We start from the raw sequence: 26,350 nt of genomic DNA on the forward strand, positions 1-26,350 counted from the left end.
GACGACGGTCAGCCTCCCCTGCTCCCATCTAAGACACCCTTACATCTACACAAGGTACGCTACTAAGCAGTACCAGCCTTCGCCGGCGCGTCTCTATTTATACATGTGCGTGTGTTTCCAGACTCCGTCAGTCCAAGTGTTCTTGTTTCCAGAAGGACTTGCTCAGCAGTGGGGCAGGGGCACCTCATATGGGAGAGCTTGGATTGACTAAGCAAACTAGGCCTCTCATACCCAACAGCCAAGTTGTGAACGCAAAGGAAACGTGCCCAGAGGAGATTAGAAGGGCTCCTCCAGCGAGCGCACGGATGGTGAGAAAGCGACTCGGCCTGATTGCTGACATGGAGAAGGGTCTCCGGGTCCCGATAGAAGATGAAGCCAGCCACGACGTTCCCGCAAGCCAAAGCCTAATCTAGAGCAAGGCCCCAACTCTCTTCAGTTCTATGAAGGTTGAGAGAGGGATGAAGCTGCAGAAGAAAAGTCTGAAGCCGGCGAGGTTAGTTCATGAGGTTTAAGAAAGGAAGCATTTTCCATTACAGAGAAGCAACAAGAGGAAGCAGCAGGTGCCGAGGCAGAAGCCGCAGCAAGATCTCCGGGAGATCCAGCTCAGATCCTTCATGACGGCGGCCACGCCGAACAGCAGATTTTCAGCGTAGACAAAACAGCCGTCTATCGGAAGACATCATCATCTAGGACTTTCATAGCTAGAGAGGAGAAGTCAGTGCAAAGCTTCAGAGGACAGGCCGACCCTCCTGTTGGGGCTAATGCAGCGGAATCTGTCTACAACATCGTTGTCTACTGAGCAGCTTCAGCCCACTGTTGAGAGCTACTGCTCAGGAAAAGATACATTTCAAGATACGGTGGCTCGCTGATGACGCACTTGGTCACACAAGAGCTGTGAGGGAGACGGATCAAGGATTAATGTCAGCTTCCAAGTCCGGTTGCAGAAATACATTTCCTAAGGCTCTGCTGCCACAGGTGGTGATTCCTCTGACGGACCTTAGAGAGCAAAATAATGAAAACCTTCTAGAAAGGATTCACCATTCTTTCCTGATGCCATTAAGAACATTTGTGATTGGGGCCCCCAGGTGGCTCAGTGGGTTAAGCATCTGCCTTCGGCTCAGGTCACGATCTTGGGGTCCTGGGATCGAGCCCAACGTCAGGCTCCCTGCTCAGGGAAGAACCCGCTTCTCCCTCTCCCTGCCGCTCCCCTGACTGGTACTCTCTTTCTCACTATCAAATAAATAAAATCTTTTAAAAATTAAAAATAAAAAAAACAGAGGCGCCTGAGTGGCTCAGTGGTTTAAAGCCTCTGCCTTCGGCTCAGGTCATGATCCCAGGGTCCTGGGATCAAGCCCCGCATCGGGCTCTCTGCTCTGCAGGGAGCCTGCTTCCCTTCCTGTCTGCCTGCCTCTGCCTACTTATGATCTCTGTCAAATGAATAAATAAAATCTTTAAAAAATAAATTAATTAAATTTAAAAAGAACATTTGCGACTCATGGGAAGAGGTCAAAATCTCAACATTAACAGGAATTTGGGACAAGTAGATTCCCACCCTCACCGAGGACTTTGAGGGGTTCAAGACTTCCGTGCAGACGTGGCAGAAACGATAAGAAAAGTAGAATGAGAAGTGGAGCCCGGGGAGGGACGGAGTTGCTGCAACCTCATGACGAACCCTGAGCGGGGGAGGAGCAGCTTCTCACAGAGGAGCGAAGAAGGTGGTTTCTTGAGATGGAAACTGCTTCTGGTGACCACACAGGATTTAGGACATGACACAGGCCTGGTTGGTAAAGCAGGAGCAGGGTTCCAGAGGACCGACTCCCGACCTTGAGAGAAGGTCAGCTGTGGGTAAAATGCTACTGAACCGCACTGCCTGCTATAGAGACAGCATTCCTGAACGGAAGAGTCAAACTTCACTGTTGTCTTATTTTAGGAAACTGTCACAGCCACCCCGACCTTTGGCAGCCAGCACCCCGATCTGTCCACAGCTGCCAACAGCAAGGGGAGACCCTTTCACCAGCAAAAAGAGTACAACTCGCTGAAAGCTTGGGTGATGGTTAGCATTTGTGAGCAATAGAATGATCTTTTTTTCCTTTTTTAAAGATTTTATTTGACAGGCAGAGATCACAAGTAGGCAGAGAGGCAGGCAGAGAGAGGGAGAAGCAGGCTCCCCGCTGAGCAGAGAGCCCGATGTTGGGCTCCATCCCAGGACCCTGAGATCATGACCTGAGCTGAAGGCAGAGGATTTAACCCACCGAGCCACCCAGGCGCCCTGTAGCTGCATTTCTAAATTAAATCCAAGAAGTCACCTTTAACAGAGCTTCACACGCCTGGGTCTACACACCACGTTCGTGTTTTCATGTTCCCACCTTTCTTCTTGGCTGCTTTTGTCCCTCTTGTCTACCTTGCATTAGATGAAGGGGAGCGTCTTTCCCACTTCCTTCTACTTCTTCCTGTCCTGTACGTTTCAGCTGAGCGTTCTTGTTTCCCATTCGTTTTCTTCACGCCCGTGCAGGTCTTAGGAAATCCAGAGTTCATCAGGGTCATCCCCACGTCCTCCCAGCTGCAAGGACCCAAGTCCCTGCCTGAGAACCACCACCCTATCTGCCATGTTGTTGTTTTCCAGGACTTTATTTAGATCCGTGCTCAACTGAACCCCCAAAGTTAGTCATTTTCATTTTTATTCTGATTATTATTATTTACAGTGAACGCTTGTTTCGATTTACCTTGGTGTCTGAGTCGGTCAGGGTTCTGCCTGCACAGCCAGGCGATTGGCTGGGTGTAGAATTCCAGGTTGACGGTTACTTGCCTTCAACGCTTGGAAGAGTCTGTTTTCATTATTTCTTCACATCTGATGAGAAGGCCTCCTCTTCCTTTGCAAGTAATGCATCTTTTTCCTCTGGGTGTTCTTGTGGTTTGCCGTTTGGTGATCCACATTGAGTTTGCTCTTCAAGAGGTTAAAAGAAGGAAGCTTGAGGTCTCAGGTCTTTTCTGGAAAACTGTGTGTTTTCCCACACAGTTATTCCTTTGCCAATTTGCCAGGCCTGAAGGTAGACTCATGTGACCCTTTTCTAGATTGTGCAGCCTGCTGGGGCTCAGCCTCCTCCCAGACCTCAGACCTGGGCATGACGCCTGCTCAAGCCCGCATGTCCCCAGGCCTGGCATTTGCTGGACCCCAGCCTCGTACTCCCTCCTTTCTTCTAACTCCAGGAGATTATCCTTGTTTTCCTTCAGCCTCCACTTTGATTTTATGTATTCTTTCTGTGGAATTCTGTTCATATTCCCAGACACCAGCAAGCCATCAGGGAAGCTTGTCAGCTCCCATCATGCCGATGGAACGAGCAGGGCCCCGTTGTTCACTGTGGGCTGTGAGAGAACAGTGGACACAGAGAAACACCCGGCTTAGCCCAGGGTGGGGGCAGGCGGTTCTCAAGAGCTCTGGGGAATGACTGAAGGGATTTTAGCAGGAGAGGGACAGGATCCTTTTGTGCCTTGAGAAGATCTCTCTGATGACAATGTGGAGGACATGTGTGAAGGGGGGAAGGGGGCAAACTGAAGGCAGAGGGACCTGTTGGGAGGCTACATCGGGGCTGAGTTCCAGACTATGGTGACAGCAAGGGAGTGAGACGGAGAAAATGCAGTGAACCAAGAGGTTGGTGACTCACTGTGGGCAGCGGATGGAGAGGAGGGATCCAGGCTGACTTGTGACTTCCAGGCCTCCGTGCCCGGGCCGGTGATGACCACGCTCGCTGTCCTAGGCCTGATGAGAGGAGGGAGCCAGTTTTGGGGAAGGGGCCAAGAGGATGAGCTCAGCATTGGACACATGCAGACCCAGCTCAGGGGATTTGTCTGTAGGTAGAAGCAGATCTGTGCTTGGACCCCATGCCCAGATGGGGACACGGACTGGGTAGCTGTCACGGAAACCACAGGCATGGGGTGACAGTACTGTGGGTAATGTCTGAGACGCGAAGGACTGAAGACAAAACTTAAGGAGTAAGACAATACTCCCGTGGGAGTCCTTCCTTAGACGCCAGTCCAGACGTCCCCACCTCTGGAAGCCCAGGGCGGCTGAAGTGGCCCTCCTCTGTGGGTCCCGTGCGCATCACCCCGTCAAGAACGGGAGCGCCTTGGGCGCCTGGGTGGCTCAGTGAGTTAAGCCTCTGCCTTCAGCTCAGGTCATGATCTCAGGGTCCTGGGATCCGCCCAGCATCAGGCTCTCTGCTCAGCGGGGAGCCTGCTTCCTCCTCTCTCTCTGCCTGCCTCTGCCTACTTGTGATCTCTGTCTGTCAAATAAATAAATAAAATCTTTAAAAAAAAAAAAAAGAATGGGAGCGCCTTGAGCTGGGGGCCCAGCCAGGGTAGCTGCTCAGTGAAGAGCTGCCGGGCAGACAGCTGGCCAGGGAGAATGATCGGCGAGGAGAAAGCAGAGGCAGGGCCACAAATAGGGGACGTGGGTTTCTGCCCACCAGACCTGGGAGCAGACTCTGTTCAGTGATGTGGAGGCAGACATGGGGCCGCAGAACAAGCTGCCTGCCGAGAGCGGTGTCGTGACGAGGGAAGTTTTCTCTTCTAACTAAAAATGGTGACCCCATACCTCACCAGCAGTAACCCAGACAGGACTCGGGACACCAGGAGTTGGGATACCCCACTCTCAGGACCAGGGACGCTGGCCTCAGTCTCGCTTTACAAGTGACCCCGACCCGAGTAGCCCTTCAGCCCCAAGAAAAACAGAAGTAGCATTTCCCAAAGTCGGGTTTTGAAAGACTAGCCTTGTGTGGTTTGACACAGCAGAGTGGGGCTTGCTTCCTGACGCGAAACGCACAGAGACAGCTGCACACATAAGCTCAGGCTGTCCTGTCGGTAGTGCGTCCCCAGCCACCACCCAAGCCAACACGTTGTATCCTAGGGGCACCCAGACAGAGAAGGGCCTGACTCTGGGCCCCGGGAGTCCTGCACGAAATGCTGACCATACCTGTCACCGCTTGGAGAGGCATCTATTTACGACCTGCCTGCGTCTGGTGCAAGGCGAGCTTCCTCCCACCACATCCTGTGTGCAAACCCGAGGGCGCAGGTCGCATTAGCCTCACACTCGGGAACACCTCGCCGGCCCCCAGAGAACGTGCTCACCAGGGCACAGCACTGCACCCCACACCCCCTCATTCCCCCTTAGAGCGCATTTATCCAAACGGGGTCACCACCCCTCTGATGGGGAATGCCGGCAACGCCCTTGAGAAAGTGGCCCGCTCGTTTCTGGGTGGGTGGGAATCTCCCCGTCCCAGCTGCAGGGGGCTGGACAGGAGTGGACACTTTCTGGGCCGATTCAGCTCCCAGGGAGACTTTGGTTGCCCCTTTCTGTGCAGGACCTACAAAGAAACCCCACAGCTCATGCAGGGACGCCCGTTGCTGGGGTCTTGCATTTACCCAGGGATTTCCCTAATGAGGACTGGCGTCTAAATGCAAAATGAAGGAACGTAATTCGATAAAGGCCATTTGCCTGCAGTGATGGCTTGGAACAGATGAAACAAGATGAAAGTCCCCAAGTTTGCTGAGCCATTAAATCCTGTAACAGAAGACGGGGAGGAAAGCAGCCCTCCCCTTGCCGCCAGCCTCCAGCGGCAGCTGTCACTGGGCTTGGCATGCCATCGGAGGGAGACACCCCGCCTCCATCTATAAAATCTGCCTTTTCTTAAAAAGATGAGGAAGTCACTCTAGTGCTCTAAAGATTTCTAGTGTGGTGAAGCTCCAGCCGGAGAGGTCAGCTGATGCTCCCAGAAGGTCCACTTCCTGGCCGCCCCTGGAACCCAGCTACTGCTCTGTCCCCAAAACAAGCACAAGAAACCCCTTGCTGGTCTTAGAGCCATTTTTGGTTGAGTGTGAGATGAAAAAGAAAACAGTTTGAGGGCAAGGTCTTATTTGTCCTCTATTCAAGATTGTATAGGGGCACCTGGGTGGCTCAGTCAGTTACGCATCTGCCTTCGGCTCGGGTCATAATCCCAGGGCTTGGGATCGAGCTCTGCATCAGGCTCCCTGCTCAGTGGGAAGCCTGCTTCTCCCTCTCCCACTCCCCCTGCTCGTGTTCCTACTCTGTCAAATAAAAAATCTTTAAAAATTTTTTTTCCTTATTTTATTGTAATGCGCACACGCATGAGCAGGGGAGGGGCAGAGGGAGAGGCTCGCCTGCAGACTCTGCATGGAGCACGGAGCTCACGCTGGGGCTCCATCCCTCCACCCTGAGATCCTGACCTGAGCCGAATCGGATACTCAACTACACCTCCCAGGAGTCCCGATCAGTCTTTCAGAGGAATCCACTTTTTGTTTTCGTTATCGTGGTTTAAAATACACAGAACGTAAATTTACCATTAGTCAAGTTTAGTACAGTCGCCGTGCTATGCAGCCATCACTGCTGTCTAGTTCCAGAATATTCTCGTCACCCCAGAAGGAAACCCCATACCCTTCAAGCAGTCCCTCCACACCCCACCCCTCTGTTTCTATCCCCGTGGATTTGGGTGTTCTGCGCGTTTCCTGCAAGTGGAATTACACAACACACGTCTTTTGTGTCTGGCTTCTCTCAGCATGTGTTCCAGGGTCCTCTGTGTTGGGGCCTGTCAGTGCTTCCTGTTTACGGCTCAGCGATATTTCGCTGCGCGGATATGCCACTCCGTCCCTTCATTGGCTGACGGATATTTGGGTGATTTCTGCCTTCTGTGAATTGTCAGTGAAGCGGCCGCAATCATTCTGGTAAATGTTGTGTGAACTTCTGCTTCCAGTTGTCTTGGACGTGTCTCCAGGAGTGGGAGGAATTGCTGGGTCGTGGGGTAATGATTCTCTGTGTGACTTACTGAGGAGCCGCCAGACTCCATCCACGCCCTCCCACTTTGTCCGCCGGCGGTGGCTGTGTGCGGACAGCGCCGGCAGGCGTTGCCCAGCCCAGCCCTGAGGACCAGAAGGCTGTTCTCCTTGCAGCCCACACTGTTCTATCCTAAAACCATCACATGTCGCCCCTCGCCCCCCACTTCTGCCCACGCCCCACAGCACCCCATGAAGACAGGTTGGGAATCCGGACAGGGCCGCTCGGGGCTATGCCGAGGGAAGGAGCAGGAGCGGCGGCACGGACTGTCACTTACGTTGGGAAGAGACTATTCCTTTGCTAAGGGGCAGGCCTCCCTTGCAGAACCTCCCATCGTACAGGCTCTCTGGCCACTTTCCCTTTGGGATGAACTTCACGGGCTGAGCCTGCTTCGGCCCGCAGTGAGCCCGGCCTGTATGAGTATTTGGAGTTGGCGGAGTTGTGTTGCTGGGGGCAGGGAGCGGCGTGCAGAGCAGGGGACACGAGGCCTGCTCACCACACCAGCGCCTCGTGAGCCCTATAAGGGCCCTCGCTGCGCTCCAGGACTCGCATTCTGGAAGTGGAGCCCAGACCGTGGGCTGCGGCTGCTAGAAAGGCTAGCGGAGATGCTTCCAGCCCTGCCCGGCATAGGGAGCAGCAGCCTGGAGCTCTGGTTCTCTGCCTGGAGCCTTTTCTCTCCTACAGCCCCTACCCGGGGGGCTCATTTACAAGGTGAAGTTGGGCCGTTGTGACTCCTTCTGCGATCTACGTAACCGGTTGCTCTTCCATCTCCCACCAGCCTCACCCCTGCACTGAGAGTTTAGAGCAGATGCTAGAGATGCCCAGAGCCCGGAAGAGGGAGGAAGAGTGAAGTCAGGGGCCACACTGTGTGGACACCGAACTCAGGGCTGGGGAGGGCTGGAGTCAGAAGGACCCTACTGAAAGTAGCATGTCCCAGTGGTACAAACCTGAGAACATGGGGGTCGCTGGTGAGTACCATCCCCCCCTTTGTTTGGAATGTGGCCCTTTTAGAGCCATGTCCTGAGGACTTTCTCTAGACCCCACTGCCATGGAGTGGGTGAGGGGGCACAGATGCAGAAAGCGGGGGACAAGGGCCTGTCCCCAGCAGTGCCTGAGGGAAGACATGCGCCCAGCACCAGGCAAGGGCAAAGGGGACACTTCTACCAGAGCCAGAAGAGGGACATCCCCAGGGGTTGTGATTCCAGTTCAGAGGGACCCAGAGGCGGTGCCAGGTTGACAAGAGGGACCAGGAGGCGGACTACGCCGGGGAAGGTGCAGGATCCAGGTCCTGGAAGCATCTGCAGCCACAGGCAGGGCTGCAGCGGGGGTGAGGGGGGTTTTCCTTGCCCTGGGCCAGCATGACGGTGGGGACCGGGAGCGCAGGGCCCACACCGAGACCCCACACAACAGCCCTGGCTCCCCCAGATCAGAGCAGTGCCTGAGTCACTGCCTCCGCTGGGCTCTACTTATGTCCAAGTCTAGTTAAAAATATCTGTCTAAGCCAAGGTTTTAGCTGCAGCTGACAAGACATTAAGTATTAGATACTTAATGCCCACAAGTGATAACCACGAGCCTCCTCCTGCTCCGCGGTCTGCCTCTGGGACAGACCAGGGAGAAGGCAGGCCGGGAAGAGGCAGGAGGAAGCCCGAGGCGGGCATCCTTGGCCAAGTGCAGACAGGTGCTGGGAAGCCCCCGCTGTGGCGCGGAGACCCCGCGTCAGAGGGGCTGCGCCTCCCCTCGGGCCAAGCACGTGCCCAGAAGGCACCTCGCACACACCTGGGCACAGCGAGCTACGTGCCCTGCCAGCCCACCCAGCACCTGGGATCCCGGCCAACACAGGCCCTCCTCCTTGCACCTCTGGCTCCGAGAAAGCTGAGGGGCAGGAGCCGCGGTGTGGGGGTGTGCCATTGTGCGTGAGCGCACTGGGGGGGTGTGCCATTGTGCGTGAGCGCACTGGGGGGGGGGTGCCATTGTGCGTGAGCGCACTGGGGGGGGTGTGCCATTGTGCGTGAGCGCACTGGGGGGGGTGCCATTGTGCGTGAGCGCACTGGGGGGGGTGTGCCATTGTGCGTGAGCGCACTGGGGGGGTGTGTGCCATTGTGCGTGAGCGCACGGGAGGTGCCTGCCGCTTTGCACTTGTTTCTCCGCTTGGCAAAGAGGTGACGTCTGGAGTGCCTGCGGCGTGGCAGCCCACCACAGGTGCACCGGCCCTTGGGGCTGGGGAGCAGCTACCAAGCAGGCCTTCAGTGACCCCGAGTGGGCGAGGGCCCGCTCAGGGTGCTGGGAAAGCGGGAGTCAGCCCCAGTTCTCCCCGCTGGGCCCCGTACTGGGCAAAACTCCCGGGAGACCTTTCTCTCAGCAGGCGGAGCCCAGGCAAGAATCTCCAGGTCCCCCACCACCCCCACATGCCTCCCAGGGCTCCCTGTTGCAGCCACAGACTGCGGATCAGCAGCCCCGAATCAGAAATTCGTGCCCCTTCTGACGAGCCCCCTGCTGACCTTTCCCGCCCAAGTGACCGGGTACCCAGCCACAGGCCAGGGTGCCGCATTGCGTAGCTCTGGTCCCCCGCAGCAGGCTGGGTGCCCCCGGGGCAACCCCACTCTCTGCCGGCTTGAGCTCTGCGGCCCAGCGCCTGCACTGCTGCCTCACCCTGTCCGAGGGCGCCGCCTGCGCCCCTGACTCTGAGGAGCTGGGCACAAGGTGGGCCCAGGGGTTGCCAGGGCCATTCACCCCACTCTGGCCGCCTGCTAACTGCCTGTCTGGTCTTTCTCTTTCTGGTTCTTCCAGTGAGAAGCGCCACCTTCAAGTCAACGTCACCAACCCCGTGCAGTGCAGCCTGCATGGCAAGAAGTGCACGGTCTCCGTGGAGACGCGGATCAACCAGCCCGAGCCCGACTTCACCAAGAACCGCTCCGGCTTCATCCTCAGCGTGCCGGGGAACTGACCGCTCACTGGGGAGGCCTTGCCGCCCCCATCTGACTTGCTGACTCCCCGCTACCGCCCGCTAGAAATCAGCTCACAAGGGTCCTCCGTGCTTGGGCCGAGCCCCTCTTCTGCCTCCTCCAGGGCTCCTCCCCTGAGGTTTTCTTGCTGGTTTTCTGCCTTTGGTCTCCATCCTCCTCTCCCCCAACTTCCCACAGCCCTCACTCAACAAACCAAAGACCCCCGTGCCCTGCCACAGACCCCTGGTCTCACACCCAGACCACAGCTCCCCGCAGAGGCCACTCAATGTCGGCGGAGGCCCCTGCCACCACACCCTCCCCCATTGGCCTGTTCAGGTCCGTGTGCCCTGACCCAGTGACCCGCACCTGACCCCACAAGGGGTGGATGCAGTTTTCCCTACCCAAAACATGCTCCCCTGGGGGGGTTTGAGGGAGATCGTTGGAGATGAGCTGGGGATATAGTCCTGTTCTCTCCATAAGCCCGCCAGCCCTTTCCCCTAAGGGGCCCTGGCTCAGAGCTCCTCGGTGGGGCCCCTCTCCCCAGCAGTCAGCCAGAGCCATCAGGGAGGCAGGTTCACCTGTCAGGCCGGCCCCTCGGCCCCTGGCCAGAACAGCCATGCCCAGCTGGCGGCCCAGCCTGCACGCCCCCCTGCCCCCCACCCCCCGGGCCCACAGGCCACCTCTCCGGGAAAAAGCAGAGCAGGTGCTCCAAGGCCCATCTTAACTGTATGGCCTGTGCCCGTGGCGGTCACACAGTGACGTGTGCAACACTCGGGGCTGCACGTCGGATGCGGTGTCTGCTGTGCCCACCCTCCCGGCGGGAGCACCAATTAGAAAACGGAGTTCCAGATGGTCAGGGAGCACTCCAGGTGGCGGGGGGGGGGGGTGTCTAAAGTTTTCCCCTCTGACACCTCTGTTTCAGACACATTTGGAGAACAAGGACCAGGGCCAGAGGGCCAGAGGGACAGAAACAGAGTGGGGGGTCCTGGCACTGCAGGCCAGGCCAGGATGCCCCCCCCAGCCCTGCATACCCCCCCACCCCCCGCAGCTGGGGCCCAGGCTGGGCCTGCAGACCTCATGCCAGGAGAGTGCCACTGTCTTGCCAGGCTGGGCCCAGCAGGATGCTTCCTGAGACCGCTCTGCTCCTGAGCCTCGGCTGAGGACGCCGCCCCAAGCCCCTGAGCAGCGTGGGCTGCCCAGGCCAGGAGACTTAAAAGGAGAGACCTGGGACACCCCATGTGGGGAGGAGGCTGAGGGGGAGCCCACAGCTTGGGAGGAGACCATCGGGAGATGAAAGAGGGACGTGCTGACGTTCTCCTCACTTTCTTTGCCACTCCCCCACGATGCTGCCCACTCCCTCCTCCCACCACCTCCCCCTGCTCCCGCGCTGCCACCCTGACTCCGCAACACACACTAGTGCCTGAGCGCAGCACCCTGCCCCCCGCCGAGCCTGGCCCAGCGCCTGCCACCATGACCTGGCTGACGCGCCAGGTGGTCCCAACAAGCAGCCTGGTTTTCCCCACACCCCCCTGCCTGACTCCCCATGGCCCCCAAAACGCAAAACCTTTGCACCATGTGCAATTTGCAACAAAGAACCCTCTTGGCATCCAGTCCTTAGAAAGCCTTTCTCATTCTGGAAGCCTGGTCAGTTGCCTGCCCGCACAGAGGCGCCACCAGCCTGTTCAGCGGCGGAGTTTTGCCAATCACCTTGACACTAGCCGAACCATCCTCCCTGGGATGGCGCCTGCTCTCCTTTCCACTCATTTCCCCAAACTTGTTGCTTTACGCTAGAGACGTGCACATGTATGTTTTAGATGCACCAAAACGAAACATGCCAAAAGATGTGCCTTTCCAGGGCTGGGGAGGAGGGTGGGTGGTGGGGTCCTTCGTGCAGCCTCTCGGGGTTGCCTGGGGCTCCTCGGCCCCTTGCAGCCGAGGGCCAGTGGACAAGCACTTTTTCCTGATGTCCTAACAGAAGTCCCAGTATGTGGCAGCTGGGGAAGGCTCCAGCCTTCAGGGCGTGAGCTTCGCAGTGCCTCCGGGTGCTGGGGGAGGGGGGTGAGCAGGAGGACACAGTGATTGTATGCAATGAAGTGTTTCTCTTGATCTAATTAAATGCAGTTTTATGGTTTGCTGCGTTTATTCCTATTTTCCATTAAATTAACTTTATTTCTAGAGCATATTTTGATTTACCATCAAGAGCAATAAAGCATTAAATCTTATTTTTAAAGGTGTCCTGCTTATCTGTGATTGAAAACTAGACCTACAATTGTGACACTCCAGCTGGTAAAACATCAGCTGTTGCCCCAGAGGCTGGGAGGGAGCATTAACCGCAAATAAGGTAAAATGGAGGCTAATTTACCGAGGCTTTTCAACGAAAATATTGAACACTCAGTGGGAAGGCTGGGAGGCAAGAGAGTTCAATCAAAGCACTTCGTTCCACCATTTTGAGGCCTGCACGTCCGACTTCAGACTCAAAGTTCACGGCGCGGTGTTGACTGAAGTCAGAGCACGTCTCAGCTCTCTGCGAAGGAAGAGCTCAGAAGCCTACAGCGGCTGGAGGCCTCTCCCCGGGAGGGCTGGCTGGGGACGATGGGGGTGGCAGGAGAAGGAGCAGGAGAAATCCCAACCTCTCTGGGTGGGGGCAGGTCAGCAAGGCCCCCGCGGAGAGGGCAGAACCTCCCAGCCCCCAGCTCCCCACTCGCTCACTGTCCTTGGTGGCAAAGAACGTGCTTCTGTGACTCAGACCGAGGCAAGGCCCGGAGAAGAGCCCGTGGCCCCCGTCACAACGCAGACCGCTCCCGCAGGGCAAGCTCGGTGGAAATGCCTTCCTGGCGTCCAAGGGCACCGTGGGACCACAGGGTGCAGGCCCTGGGGAGGCTCAAGTTCACGCTGCCCAAAAACCCTGAAGCTTGGGCTTGGGGGCAGGAGGGGCCAGGACCGCTGGCAGTACCGCCAGTAGGGGGCCCCACTCTTGCCACAATCGTGGGCTGGGAGCCGCAGGGTTGGATTCCTCACTCTTGGAAACAAACCTGCACCCAGCTACAGTGGCAGGCCTGAGCCATGTGGACACAACTCCGCAGCCACTTGGCCAGAGAGGAAGTCTCTGGGCCATGGGTGCTGAGCAGAGCCAGGCCAGGGATACGTGGGCAACAGCCTCAGAGCCAAGCTCCCCGAAGGGAGCCGAGACCTGGTGCCCCTGCGGGAGTCAAGACACCAGCCCTCCCGGGGCCAAGCCTGGGCCTAATCCTCGCCCCCTGGCCACAGGTCCCAGTCACCCAGCTCTGCCAAGCCAAGCCCAGAGTGCCTCGGGGGAGCAACACCTGCTACCTGCCCTTGGCCCAGCTAAGCCTTAGTTGACTTAACCTGCGCTTCTCTCTTAATCACCTTTACTTGAACGCACCAGGCAAGCCCTCTCCCTGAGCCCTGCCCTCCCCCCACCACCCAGCCCCTCCCCACGATACAAATCCAATTACGGTTCCGAGCGCAGGGATCATTTCTAAAACGGGCCCCCAGCCTGCTCGTGAATGACAAGAGGCCTACGGAATGGATGGTCAGTGCATTTTATTTAATCAGCACAGTACAAAAATAAATAAAAATAAGGGAGAGGGAATTAAATTACAGCCAAACTGAGCTTCATGACCTTGTCAGATTATAAACCACACATACTTACAAACACACTACACATACATACAAAACGAGACAAATATAAATTAATATTAACAATACCCACGGTTTGGTCAAAGAATAACTACGAACGAATTGCACTAAGAACCAACATACACCGCACGTGTAATTAGCAGTTTCAAATATACAGCGATGAATAATTCTGAGTGGGGGAAAAATGGCACATTTTCTTCTCATTGCAAGTTTAACAACTGCTGGAACAAAACTAAATTCTAAGAACTGCATGGAAAGAAGATAGCAACCCTTCAGGTTTACAAGAAAAAGAGAAAAGCCAAATCCTGAACAATTATTCCCGTGACTGCGGACGGGTGTAATGTTCACGGCCATCTGTTCTAAGATGATTTTTCTTAAGACACAAAATGCTCCCGGTTCGCATGCACGAGATCACTGTCAAAGCAACAATGAAAGAATAAAGGGTTTGTTTGTTTCTCTTCCGTAAGTTAGTTTTTTTTTTAATTGTTGTTCTAAAAGTAGTCTTCATAGCAGCATGTCAAATGGGTTCACTGCCTGCACAGAGTCCAGCGGCCCCTGCACCCCAGGACTGCCCAGCACGAGGGTGCAGAGGAGGACGGCGCAGGCTTCACACGGGACGGGGTCGGGGGGGTAGCCGGAGACTGGCTGCCTTGGTCCCCCAGCCACTCCTGAAATTTGCACCTCCTCCAAGAAATAGAAAAATAAATACGGAGAAAGAGAAGGAAACACACAAAACCGGAATCCTGGGGACGCAACCGATGCACACAGTCTCAGGCCAAGTTCGGCCGCCTCCGAGAAAGAGTGACTACAGACGCGCGCCCCTCCTCTGGAGACTGGGCTCCCGAACCTCCCTCTTCCGGGCCGCCAGGGCCTCTGCCCCCATGGGGCCTCCTACCTCGGGTCACACGTGGCGGCGGTATCTGCACAGACAGGCTGTGGGACAACTCCGACCGAGAGGAGAATAAGCGGTGGCGTTGAGAAGTCCGTGCCAGCAGCCGCAGGATCCTTCCAGCAGGTTCCTTCCAGCTCCACACGGGATTATCTGGCAGTCCCGGGAAAGGCTCAGGCTCAGCGTGGGCCCGAGGCGTAGCTGGGGCAAACTCGATCCCAGTCGAGGTGGGCTCTCCCCCTCTTATCTGGGAACACCTAAAGCCAGCAGCTCGCCTCCAGGCCTCTTTTAAACTGGGACCTCCGGGTTTCACAGCTTTCTCTTGTTCGGGTGAATTTCAGTAGTGCTCGGGCTGAAATCAGCATCCACCTGGAACCTAATCCTAGGGCAAAGGCCCCTCTGCCTGCCCCCAGCCCCCTATCCCAGCACTCCCCAGGAGGGGGTGGGGTGCATGGGGACTGGAAGCAAGGACTCCCCAGAGCACCTTCACATTGGTCTTTGTTCCCCAAAGCTGGAGTGATGGGCCACCGAGGAAGGTTCGCTTCCTTTTCCCAATCCTCTCCCAAGTCCCAAGCCATCAATCTGGGAGAGTTAGAAAGGAAATTGATTAAGTACACCTGGTGTGTTTTCATAGCCACTAGGGTGAGGTGGAAACCCAAACCAGCAGCTGCAAATGATCAGGTACAGGTTCAGCAGGCTTCCAAAGCAATCAGGAGCGCGACGCCCGTCTTGGAATTGTCTCCCAAGATCTAGTGGTCTCATGGGGCCTTGCAGGGCAAGGCTTCGTCTTCAGAAGAAACTGAACTGTTTGGAAACAGCTTGAAATGAACAAGGGTAGGGACAGGGGGTACATCATGACCACATCGCCCTGATCCCTGACATCACCCCCCCCAACCCCAACTCTGCGGAACGAATGTCATGCACCAGCAAGAGGCCTTAGCCCTTGGGTGGGCGCTGGCTGGTCTCAGGCATGACAACCCCACCCGCCCAGAAGGCAGGCTGTTGGTAATGGGCACCTGCAGCTGCCCTGGCCATCACCACAGGGTGAGTAAGCTGCATTAGTCAAATGAAAAGACTCACCCAGGAAAGGAGTTGTCCCTAGCTGCACCCCACCCCTGTTGCTGGGACCCAAAATCGAAGACCTTAATGAATCAAACCAGCTCATTAACCCAACACTGCCAACACGGCTGGGAGCAGGGGCTAAAGGGACTAGGGGGCAAGGTCCTTGTCTTCACTAAAGGAAAGCCCTCCTCCCTAAAAAAGAAAAAAGCAAACCAGGGTGGTGCATGGTCAAACGACAGGTCCCAATCTTTGTACCAGGCCAAGCTTCTCCTCCACTGAAGAGGAGGGGGTGGGCTCCTTGCCTCCCAACCCTACTCGGGGCTCGGTCGGGATGGCCAGCTCCACAGGCCTCTGGGAGAATGGATGACCCAAAGCAAGAGCAAGGAAAGGACCTCCAACCGGGAATGCCAACTGCTCCCTGGGCCAACCGGCCCGAGGCCCCTCTCTGGTTCCCATGCCAGGAGCAGCAGCGGGCAGCCTCACCTGCCCCAGTCCGGCAAGAACACAGGCCGCAGAGGCAGCTCAGTCCTTTGAATTCCCCAGAGTCGAGAGATCAGCGGCCCGGGTGGCTCTGAATACATCTTCTGGGTTTTGCACAAGGTTCAGGAGTTCAAAAGAGCCCAGAGTTCTTGGCAGGGCTGAAGAAAACCCTAAGAGACGATGGGAAGGGAGAGGCCCTCGGTGGCTTTGCTAGACACATACTGTACACAAAATCTGATTTGCTTAATAATAATTTTTTAAAAATGTATGGAATCCTTGAGCCATGATGTGGGCCACAGGGCTCACCGATCAAGCCCGAGGAGGAGCCGCTTCTTGTCCTCCTGACCACTCTCGTTCTTCAGGTCGGAGAACACCTGCGTGAAGTAGTGCGGGTCAGCGTTGATCTGCAGCATCTTGGAGCTCATGAGGTTGATGACGGAGAGGCAGCGGTCCCAAAAGGCCTCCTTGCAGCTCTCCACCAGGAAGGGCTTGAGCGGGTAGGAGATCTCGTTGCCCATGTAGGAGTAGGAGAGGTACAGGCAGGTCAGCAGGATGGCCTGGAGCTCGTGGTCCGAGCCCACCTCGGAGGAGATGACATCCCTGCACAGCATGTAGAGGAAGACCACGTTGGCAGGCGTGATGAAGCCCTGGTCCTGCCAGCCCTGCAGGAGCAGCGAGCGGTCCACGCTGCGCAGCCAGAGCACAGGGTCCGTGGGGGACAGGTGCTTTAGGCGGTAGCACCGGCGGCACAGAAACTCGCCCAGGCAGCGCAGCAGCTCGCTCGTGGACGCCTGGACGATGACACGTTTGGGCGTCCCTGTGGAGGTGAGGGCAGGGTGCGGGGCCTTCTTGACGGAGGAGGAGACCCCGCTCTGGGAGCCCGAGAGCTGGCCGGCAGCGGGTGCGGGCGGCTGGGCCGGTGGGGGCTGGGCGAACGTGGACAGGTTGGCGCACGACAGCGACTTCTTCAGATTCTCATTGTTGAGGTGCGTGATGTTGTTCTGGTAGCTGCTGTTCGGCTGCACCTTCTTGGAGTTCTTCTTCTTGGCCGACACGGCCACGATCCTCTTCCACGGCAGCACAGAGATGATGGAGTGCCGCTTCAGGTTCTTGTCCTTGGCGTTCTTGCTGTTCTGCACGGCCGTGTAGTGGCCCACCGTGGCCGCGCCATCCTCAAACAACGTGGCCTTCCGGTAGCTGGGGGACAGGGACAGCACCGTGCCCATGGTGCCGCTGCGCGCCGGGCGGGGGCCCGCGCCCCTGCGCGCCCAGCCTGCCGGACGGAGGGAGAGAACAGCTCAGCGAGCCCGCGGCGGCCCCGGGCAGGAGGCGGGGGCGCTCCCGGGGGCGCGTGCTGCCCCTTCGGATCTGCGTGGAAAACAAGATGGTTCTCAGCACCAGGCGGGGCTCGGCGCCGCGCTCCTCCACCCGGGCCAACGCGGCCCCCGCGGACTTGGCCCCGGCCCCGCGCCCCCGCGCCGCAGCCCGGCCGCCTCCACTGCGGCACCCCCGCCCGCCTGGCCGCGGCCGCTGCGGTCCGAACAGCCGCGGGAGGGGGCCGGGCGCAGCGGGAGGTGGCCGGGGGGAGGGGTGGGGGAGACCCCCGCCTCGACACTGCGCGCGGCCCCGACCCCGGCCGCGGCTCCTCAGGGGCAGCTGGCGGTTCCGAAGCGCAGGCTTACCCGGCAGGCGGCAGCGACTCCTGCGCTCCGCGCCCTCCCTCCGCAATGCGCGCCGCGGCTCGGGCCCGCGGTCCCGGCGCTCGGCAGGGCTCGGCGGGGCTCGCGCTCGGCGGCGGCGGCGGCGGCTCCGGAGCTTCTGTCCAAGGTTCTGCAGGCGCCGCGGCCCCGCCCCCCGCCGGCCGCCTTCGCCGCCGCCGCGCTCCCGTTCCCGCTCCCGCCCCGGCGCGCACCTCAGAGGCCTCCCTGTCGGGGGCGCGCGCGCGCGCACGCGGCCCACGCGCCGGCCCGGGCTGGCCTGCTCTGGCCTGGGAACCGGGCCGCCGCGGTCGTCAGCGCCAGCCCCCGCGCGCGGTGCGGGCAGGGATACGGCCGCGAGCCCGAGCGCCTCTACTCGCCGCACCCCATCTGGGACCCGGACTCGGGCGGTGGCGGCGGGTACTCGCGGCACCGGCCCCGCCCCGCCTCTCGAGGCCGCCCCTCCCGCACCGCTCGCCGCCCTCTCTGCGCCGCCGCGCCAGCAGCCGCCCGGCAGCGTGAGAGTCCCCGGCGCCCCGCGCAACCGAGCTCTGGCCGGGCGGGGGACGGGAGGGGGTGCGCCGGGGGCGGGGCCGAGGGCCGATCCCGCCCGCCGCCCCGCCCAGACACGTGCTGCCTTTGTTCCCGCCGCGGCGCCCGCAGCCGCGGACCGCGGGGGCGCGCTCCGCCGGGTCTCCGCCCTGGCGACGCGCGGCCCGCTCGCGCCGAGGCTGCCGCGGCAGAAGCCATCCACGGAGGCCAGCCGGGGCCCCGAGATCCCTTTTTCCATTAACATCCTCGTCCCCCGGGAAAGAAGCCTGGAAGCTCCAGGAGGAAGGCCCCGAACCGGCGGAGGCGAAGCCTTTGCGGAAGCCACTCGCATCTTGATGGACTGTCCCATCGACTTTCATGTCTCCTCCCACGGGGGCCTGTATTCCCGCACCTCAGGTAAAGGGCCGGAGCCCGGGTAAATAGAAAATCAGGCCAGAGAGGCGTAGACAGTTCTGGGCTGGTCCAGGTAACAGTGACTGGCTTTCCCCCACCCACCTGGGACGGGGCTCTGAGGCCCCCGGGTGGGCCGCTGCCCCAGAGATGGGCCAATCCTTCACAAACGTGATCTCGACATTTCCAGTGGCCCTCCTCCAGTTATAGTAGAACTGAAGCCACTGCTTTTCCAACGCTTTGATCCTCTGATTTCGATGTTTTTCATGCTAACCACGTTATCATTTGTAGATGTGGTGCCAGTCATTGTAAAATTCTTATTCCAGTAAGAACTGTTCCTCTCAAAGACAAGAATTCAGATCCTTCACAAGAGCCATTCTTCATTTTTCTTTTAGTTTGCTTCTGGAAACTGATTGAGAGTTATGCACAAACAGGAGAACCAGAAGAGTCAAAACCTATCTTCATCCAGCTTATCACCTCTAGACCAAAAGATAAGTAAATGGTAATCCAGATTAACCACCAGTTCCCGGACTCTAAGCCACTCCAGCACACAAGGCTGTCAACCTGGGCCAGCTCTGCCAGTGCTGCCTACGGCCCTACACAAAACAATGCTGCTATCGAGTCAGAAAGTGCTAGAATGTGTATATGTACTACCCAGCAATTTCTTTGTCAACAGTGGCAATTGAAAGCTTTAAAGACTTTGGTGACCATATAATGGAAAATGCATTATTGTGTACCCAGAGGGCTACTTCTGAAACACCCACGAATCTCAACTCAGATGAAAACTAACCCTTAGCTCAATGGCTCTTCCCTCCTGATGTTTCTCCGTGTACAACCTCTTCCTGCTCTTGAAATGCAGGGGTCCTCAACTTGCCTCCTTCCTTACAGGAAGGAGAGTAAGGAGTTTGAAGTAATCTACTCCAGGTCCCCTGGCCCAATGACTCTCTGTCTCCAAGGCAAAGCCTTTTTCCCTCCAGCCCCTGGTGGAGAGGCCCAGCTCCCAAGTAGGCCTTTGTCCACACTGCCTCTCAAGGTCCCCTTCAGATTCTGGTGCTGAGCAGAGGTTAGATGCTTTCCACTTCACAAAATATGCCTCGATATCGAAGTCTGTAAGCCTCGCCTTAGATCCACCCTGTTACCTGTACCTACAAATTTCAGTTCTAGCTATTCCAATTCATGGAAGGCAGTGCCAAGGTCCACTTTCCCCCACTTCATTTCCCAACCCAAAGCAGCAGGCACTTGCCTGGACTTTTTCCGGTCTGGCCACACTGGTATCCTCTCTCACCATCGTCCACCCAGCCTTCCCAAGCACCTTCAAGAAGAGCTCTTTGCATTACTACTTGCCAAAGGCAAAGCCATGTCTGCAGCACAGCACGAACAAAATGTGAACTGCCGGCCCACTTGCTATTGTGACTGAGGAAAAGGGTTGTCTGGAAGTCCTGTCCACCCCCCTGCTGTGCCCAGTGTTTCAAGGCATTCACCATCACCACCCCCCCAAGCTCCCATCACAGCTCCAACTGCAAGGCAAGGCAGATTCTGCCAGAAACGGCACAATCTAGGCCCAGAATGCAGACCCAGCTGAATGAAGCAGAGCTGTTTTCTTCCCAGTCTTCTGAGAACTGCAGGTAGGAGCTCCGAACCCCACCATCTATCAGCCTGTTCAGCCTATAGCCTATCTCTAGCTGCCAGAAGGGCCAGCCTGCTTGTTTATCTGCATTGTTGGGCGGGTATTCCAAGGTGTCGCCAGAGAATCCCTGTCCTCTGCATGGCCTCATCCCCACGCCACCCTGAGAAAGAGAAGACAAGGCCCCAGCCGGCTACCTTCGAGAAAGGGCTCCAAATAAAGCAGGGCTAAGCCCTGGCTTCTGAGGAAGCCATGCCTTGTTCTTCAGGGATCACAGAGCAGCATCTAGCGGCCCTTCTGGGCAGCACAGGTTATGTAATGAGCACGCAGCCATGCTCCAGAGCCAAGTGCCTCAGAGGCAGCCCCAAACACCAGCGTGGTCTCATTAGCACACAAGAAACCCTTGGCACCAGGCTTCCTGGTTCCAGGAAGGGTCCATAGGTGAGGAAGCCAGGCCCAGGCCAGACTATTGGCCACCAGGCCCACTCAACTGTGCCTAGCCCCAGCTTACTTGAGGCCAGGGAGGGAAAGCAGCCCTGGAGGTCTAAAGCAGCACTGTCCAGAAAAATATAACGTGAGCCACAAATGCAAGCCACACAGGTATTTGAGTATTTTCGAGTAGCCACATTATTATTAAAAAAAAAAAAAGGAAGAAACAGGTGGATTTTAATAATATATTTTATTTAACCCATTATGCTCAAAATATTTCAACATATATATAAAAAAGTTGAGCTATTTTACATTTTTTTCATACTGTCTTCGAAATCTGGTTTGTTTACAATTGCAATGCATCACACTTGGAACTAGCCCCATGTCGAAGGCTCCACAGCCACGTGTGGCCAGTGGCTGCACAGTGGACAGCACAGGTCTAGAGATCGTCAGACCCACAAAGGGAACAGAGGAAGGGCTGCTGCCAACTGAGCCTTGGGTCTGCCCTATGCTTGGGGAACCCTCCCCTCTTCTGCTGCAGGGTCAGCAAAAAGCAAAATTCTTCCTGCAAGTGAAACTATACAGAGACTCTACAGAACTGAAATAGAGTAACAAAGTGGTTGGGACTGGAGTGAGCTGGCAGTCAGCGCTCCCCCTGCCCCCTTGGCCTCAGAGCCCCTCAAACCGCTGCCAGGGTCTGAGGGGCAGAATGAAAATCACTGCTTTTGAAGATTTCAACTAAAAACAAGACCACAACTAAAAGGACTCTCTGGGCACCTGCACTGGTAGGACCTCATAGAACCTTCATAGCACAATTCCCTACCAAGGAAGCAGCAGAGGCTCTTCCAGCCCAAACCCCCTGTCCTCACCGGACCCTGTTGCCTTGGAAAACCAGAAAGATCCCTGCACACCCTTCCCATTTCAGACCTCACTGACCACCTTACCCAAAGCCCTCCACTTTACCCCAAATCTAAGGTTTCCCACAAAGCAAATGATGTATCAGAGCTTTGGTGGGTCTAGAAGGCTACAGAGCTGTGCAGACTTGATCAGAAGCCCTCCAGCACTCAAGAAAGGACACTTTTTGAAAAAAAAATTGTTTTTATTGGAACTCATCTGAACATCAGATATACCTGGTGTTGGTTAGCAAGAACCGTTTGTACATTTGATATTGATGGTGCCAAAACCAAAACAGTGACTGGACATGATGGGGAGAGATGCTGAGAACAAAAACCTGATTTTGGAGAGGAAAGTAAAAGCCAGTCAGATTCAGTGAGGATGCAAAACCTGGTACAACAAAATCCTTTTACAAAATATAAATTTATTACGAAAACCTGGAAGGATAATCTGAGGGAAAGAAAGAGAAAAGGAGGCCAGCAGGAGGAGGCATGAGGGGAGGAGTTAAAGAGAAGACGGATGAGAGGAGGAAGGAATACAGCTGGGCACGACAGAGGTGCAGAAGCTTACCTGCCCAAATGGCACGAAAGCCTCACTACACGACCTTATCATAAAACAAAGCATGCTGAAATACAATGCTCTACCTCCCAGCCGGTCAGTTTCTAAGAGGTAAATAAAGCAGCTCCCTGGGAGGGGGACATGAGGTTGCTCGAAAACCCAACAACAAAGGTTTAAAAAAAAAAAAAAGCAAGAAAGAAAAACCCACACCCCACAGTCTCATTTCCAATGTTCACTTGTTTAAAAAAAGACTAAATCCATCTGACAGCAGGAGGAGGAGTGGGACAGGGAGAGAAGCTGATGGATTTCAGACAGCCTGACTCCCCTGTAGGGGAAGGAGGGAGGAAGAGAGACATGGGATGGTCTCCTGGTCGAGAGGGGAAAGAGAAAGGACAGAGAGAAGAGCGGAGGAGAAGGGCAATTAAAACATTGACGTCTAATCTAGTTTACTGTGTTAAAAAGAGCCACATGCACAGCAGGCCCCCTGAGGGCCCACACTGCTCCCGTGTGGCCCTGGTGGACATTAGCTCCTGGCCTCGTCCGCATTCCTCCACAGGTCGGCGCGGAGCCGTGCAGGTGCAGTGGCGGCGGCGGCGGGCCCTCTGGCCAGTCTGCTGGAGCCGTTGTGGGGGGGAAGGGCGGGTGACAGGCCATGTGGCAGGGGAAAGAACACCGAAACGCCTCGTTTCAAATAAAAAAGAAAATAGCAGTCTATACACAGTTGTTTGTTTTGGTTCAGTACAAACAGAATAAAAAGTCGTTGCTTTGATGGTCAGGCAAACACCCAATTCTGAAGAGGAGGAGAGGTGGCGCCCAGCAGGTGGGTCGGGAGCCCCAGTGGTTGGCGGGGCACCTGGCTTTGCGGCCCTCTCCCAGGAGGCAGAGAGCACAGCTTTAGGTAGTGTAAGCCTTTTTCCTTTTATTTAGAATAACCTTTTTTTTTTCTTTTTCTTTTTTTTTTAAGCAATTTCCCCACTCCCAAGTTGGGCCAGTAAAGATTACATGAAAACTGGCACACCTATTGGCTGGAATACAGATGCACCAAATGAGGATTTAAAAACTTTCCGAGCGAAAAGTAGAACAAAAAGAAAAAAGAATCTCCTAGCATTTTCCCCAAAGGTTTCACTCTCCCGCCACACACACTCTCCAAAGGACCGCTACGGATCCAACTCTGCAAGAGAAGACAGAGTAGTGTCAATCGGGGAAGCTTCGAGGCCGCCCGGAGGCTTTCAGTCTCGACAGGCGAAGACGCGCTGCCCGGTCCCGGTCCGGAGCCAGCACTCACCTATGTCAGCTTCTTGGCTTTGTTGTAGAGGGAATCCACTACTTTACTCATGTTCTGAATTGTTTCCAGAGCAGCTTCGTAAGTTTTATCTACTGGGGGTTCATCGAAAATAATCAAGACACCCTCCCCCTGGTCCAAGATCCCTGCAGGAAACACAAGGGCAACCCAGGTAAAAGAGGGGATTAGACACAAAGGCACCTGAACAGCCGCCCACCCACTCCCTAGCTGCCTCCTTTTCTCCAGAAAGGAGAACCAGAAATCACCTCCGTGTTCCATCTGCGCATGCTTATTACGCAGTCTCCTCATCTCACAGGGAGAGAAGAGGGCCCAGGGTCCCAGGGAGCCACCAGGTGAAACAAATGGAACATTTCCTTTCAAGATGAGCAAGAGCTTCGTGTGCCAACGGCTTCACCACTTTTACTCACCATGAAATTTCTTGTCAAGAATCATCTGTGACAATTTCCTTTCCACGTCGGCCTAAAACCAAAGCACATGATTAAAGGGACGGGTATCCACTAGTCAAAGATCACACTGACAAGAAAGTTCTGTGTAAAAGGGCAAATGGATTGTAAACAAAACAGCAACGATGTAACTCGAACTCTGAGCTCATAGTCCCCATTCCACACTACCAAGTTGAGGACTTTCCAACAAGGCCCACTGAGTGGAAATGCTAACCGCCTCCACATGCCCCCTTCCCCGTCCCTACCCCCAAGACAAGCTCAGGACTCCTTACCTTGGAGAGTTTGATGAGGCTAGATATGTGTTCAATCTACAAGAAAAGGCAGAGACAGCGACACTGAGAGTCCCACTTCCTCCTAGGGGCAGGGTGGGGGTGTGACGGCTATGTCTGCTGACTGTGTCTCCCCTGGAGCAAACTCTCCTGGGTCCTGTTCAGGCCTCTCCCGCTCTGTCCCTCTGCCTGCCTCTCATCACTAGACCATACACACTCCCAGCCCACACCCCCCCTACACAGACATCTACCACAAGCAGACAAGCAGAGGCAATCTCACCAGCCTGCACCCCATGGCACTCTCTCAACTCTTGTTCCTGTGTCAAAAAAAGCCCAAGCCTCTTGCCCACCAGAGAGTGTCTTGGAAGCAAGTTCCTGTTCTGCATTGGTGTGGCAAGCAAGGGGACTAGAGAGGACGCCTAGCCAGAGAACTAGAGTCCCCAGGCGGGTCCTTACCTGAACTCGGGAGAAAGGCTCAATGACTCGGATCAGATTCTGTTCCAGTAAGTTATCATACAACTTGGCCAAGTGTGTACTGATGATTGGGTCATCCCGGAGCTCTGCCCGATAATCTGTCAGGGCCTGCCAAGAAAGACGGTCACAGACATTGGCACAGAGAAGCCCCTGAAGCCACACCACTCCTGGCTTCCTAAGTAGTCTGCTGGACCTCGTAAATACATGAACGACTCAAGTTCTAGAGAATTTGAGATGAAAGAAAAGCTAAAACATAGCCTTACAGCTATGCTATAAGGCAGAAAAGAACCATCAGGAACTAAAAGATGGAGCCCTCTCTAGGCACCATCTTTCTGAAGGAAAGCCTTGTGTTGACAGCTCAAACCGTGTAAGCCCCACGAACAGCTCAACCTGAAAGCCAAATCCACTACAAAAGCAGTTCTCGGGGCGCCTGGGTGGCTCAGCGGGTTAAGCCTCTGCCTTCGGCTCAGGTCATGATCCCAGGGTCCTGGGATCGAGCCCCACATCGGGCTCTCTGCTCTTCAGGGAGCCTGCTTCCTCCTCTCTCTCTGTCTGCCTCTCTGTCAAATAAATAAAATATTTAAAAAAAAAAAAAAAAAAAAAAAAAAAAGCAGTTCTCCACAGGTATCCTACAGAGCAAAGAGGGTCTCCAAGAAAAAAAAAAAAAAAAAAAGAATTCTGAGGTTAAATAATGGGAAATACTTGGGGTGCCTGGGTGGCTCAGTCAGTTAAGTATCTGACCCTTGATTGCTGCTCAGGTCATGATCTCAAGGACATGAGATCGAGCCCCATGTCGAGCTGGGCGTGAAGTCTAGTTAAGATTCTCTCTCCCTCTGCTCTTCCCCCTCCGTGCATGCGAGCCTGCACACCCACTCTCTCTCTGGAAAAAAAAATAAGTAGTAAAAAAATAATGGGAAATACTGAATCCCACAAGTGGCTCGTGGAGTTTTACAAGCACATCAGCATATAGTTCTGCAGTTAACAGAAAGCAAAACAGCTAATTCTGTTTCATCCTCCTGTTTCCCAGATCCATACCCCAGGGAACCCCTAGTAACAGAAGTGTCCCATCAGACATCCCAAACTTTAGGATAAAATGATCTAGTCTATTTTGCTTATTCACGTATGTAATTTATTTGAGGAATGGTCTCAAGATCCAGCCTCCTGTCAGCTATGCTATAAGGTGTTAAGAGAAGCAAGCAAATCATGCCAAGTAAGGAAGTGAAACTGGCAAGAAAAAGACAATGAATCTTGGGGACAGCCAGAGTCAAATGGTCTAATCTCTGTCCGCACTAAGTTTTCTTCCTAGAGCTACGTTTATTTTTAATTAAACTGGCCACTTTACTCAGACTAAGAGAAGGGAGGCTCAGCAGAGAATATACAAGTCTCACTCTACTGCTTAGGTATGTTTTTCTCCCTTTTCAAAGTTTTGCTAACAATGAGTAAAAGTCACAGGAGGCAAACAAGCCTGGAATGTCAACCTCACAGGAGGTGTCTTCTGGTCCATTTGCACATATCAAGACTTCTCTTTTGCCCCCAGAGAAGGAGAGTTGGTATTTCTGGAGCTGGAGGAAACTCTACAACCATAACCTGAAGAACAAGTGCCAGGCCTGCCATCGATCCCTGACATGTGAGCTGTGGGGCTTCAGGCACCTTCACTGAACCCCAGCTCCCTCAACCATAAAATGCAGAGAAGAGGTATGTTATGAAAAATCAAAGTGAAAAAGGATGAAAGAACATTTTTTTCAAAGATTTATTTATTTGAGAGAGCAGAGAGAGAGAGCACGCACACATGAACAGGGGGAGGGGCAAAGAGAGAGGGAGAAAGCGAGGCAGACTCCCC

General features: G+C 55.5%; 4 protein-coding genes across 4 annotated transcripts in view; 1 reads left to right on the forward strand and 3 right to left on the reverse strand.

The window, feature by feature from the left end:
- MYO1D (myosin ID) overlaps nucleotides 1-12,008 on the forward strand; it is a 339,305-nt gene extending 327,297 nt beyond the window's left edge. Inside the window, exon 22 of the mRNA XM_045986348.1 lies at nucleotides 9,632-12,008. Coding sequence (XP_045842304.1) covers nucleotides 9,632-9,788 — 157 coding nt within the window. The 3' untranslated portion in view covers nucleotides 9,789-12,008. The remainder of the gene's footprint in view (nucleotides 1-9,631) is intronic.
- On the reverse strand, nucleotides 10,119-11,393 carry LOC123930115. Its single transcript, XM_045986349.1, has 2 exons — nucleotides 10,621-11,393; nucleotides 10,119-10,278 (listed from the first exon to the last, which is right to left on the reverse strand). Exons 1-2 carry the CDS (start codon nucleotides 11,391-11,393, stop codon nucleotides 10,119-10,121), a joined length of 933 nt encoding a protein of 310 aa, XP_045842305.1.
- A 1,325-nt stretch (nucleotides 12,009-13,333) lies between the features above and the next one.
- Nucleotides 13,334-17,694, reverse strand: CDK5R1 (cyclin dependent kinase 5 regulatory subunit 1). The gene is made up of 2 exons (XM_045986622.1): nucleotides 17,560-17,694; nucleotides 13,334-17,245 (listed from the first exon to the last, which is right to left on the reverse strand). The coding sequence occupies exon 2, from the start codon at nucleotides 17,101-17,103 to the stop codon at nucleotides 16,180-16,182; it is 924 nt and encodes a 307-aa protein (XP_045842578.1). The 5' UTR covers nucleotides 17,104-17,245; nucleotides 17,560-17,694; the 3' UTR covers nucleotides 13,334-16,179.
- Nucleotides 17,695-21,647: 3,953 nt separating this feature from the next.
- The window catches only part of PSMD11 (proteasome 26S subunit, non-ATPase 11), a 28,197-nt gene continuing 23,494 nt past the window's right edge, over nucleotides 21,648-26,350 (reverse strand). Inside the window, exons 10-14 of the mRNA XM_045985712.1 lie at nucleotides 24,493-24,618; nucleotides 24,040-24,075; nucleotides 23,732-23,783; nucleotides 23,307-23,449; nucleotides 21,648-23,192 (exon numbers count right to left, since the gene is read on the reverse strand). Of these exons, the coding sequence (XP_045841668.1) occupies nucleotides 23,307-23,449; nucleotides 23,732-23,783; nucleotides 24,040-24,075; nucleotides 24,493-24,618 (357 nt within the window). The 3' untranslated portion in view covers nucleotides 21,648-23,192. The remainder of the gene's footprint in view (nucleotides 23,193-23,306; nucleotides 23,450-23,731; nucleotides 23,784-24,039; nucleotides 24,076-24,492; nucleotides 24,619-26,350) is intronic.

The sequence above is a fragment of the Meles meles genome, chromosome 18, assembly GCF_922984935.1.
Source record: "Meles meles chromosome 18, mMelMel3.1 paternal haplotype, whole genome shotgun sequence".
In the NCBI taxonomy this organism is placed as follows: domain Eukaryota; kingdom Metazoa; phylum Chordata; class Mammalia; order Carnivora; family Mustelidae; genus Meles; species Meles meles.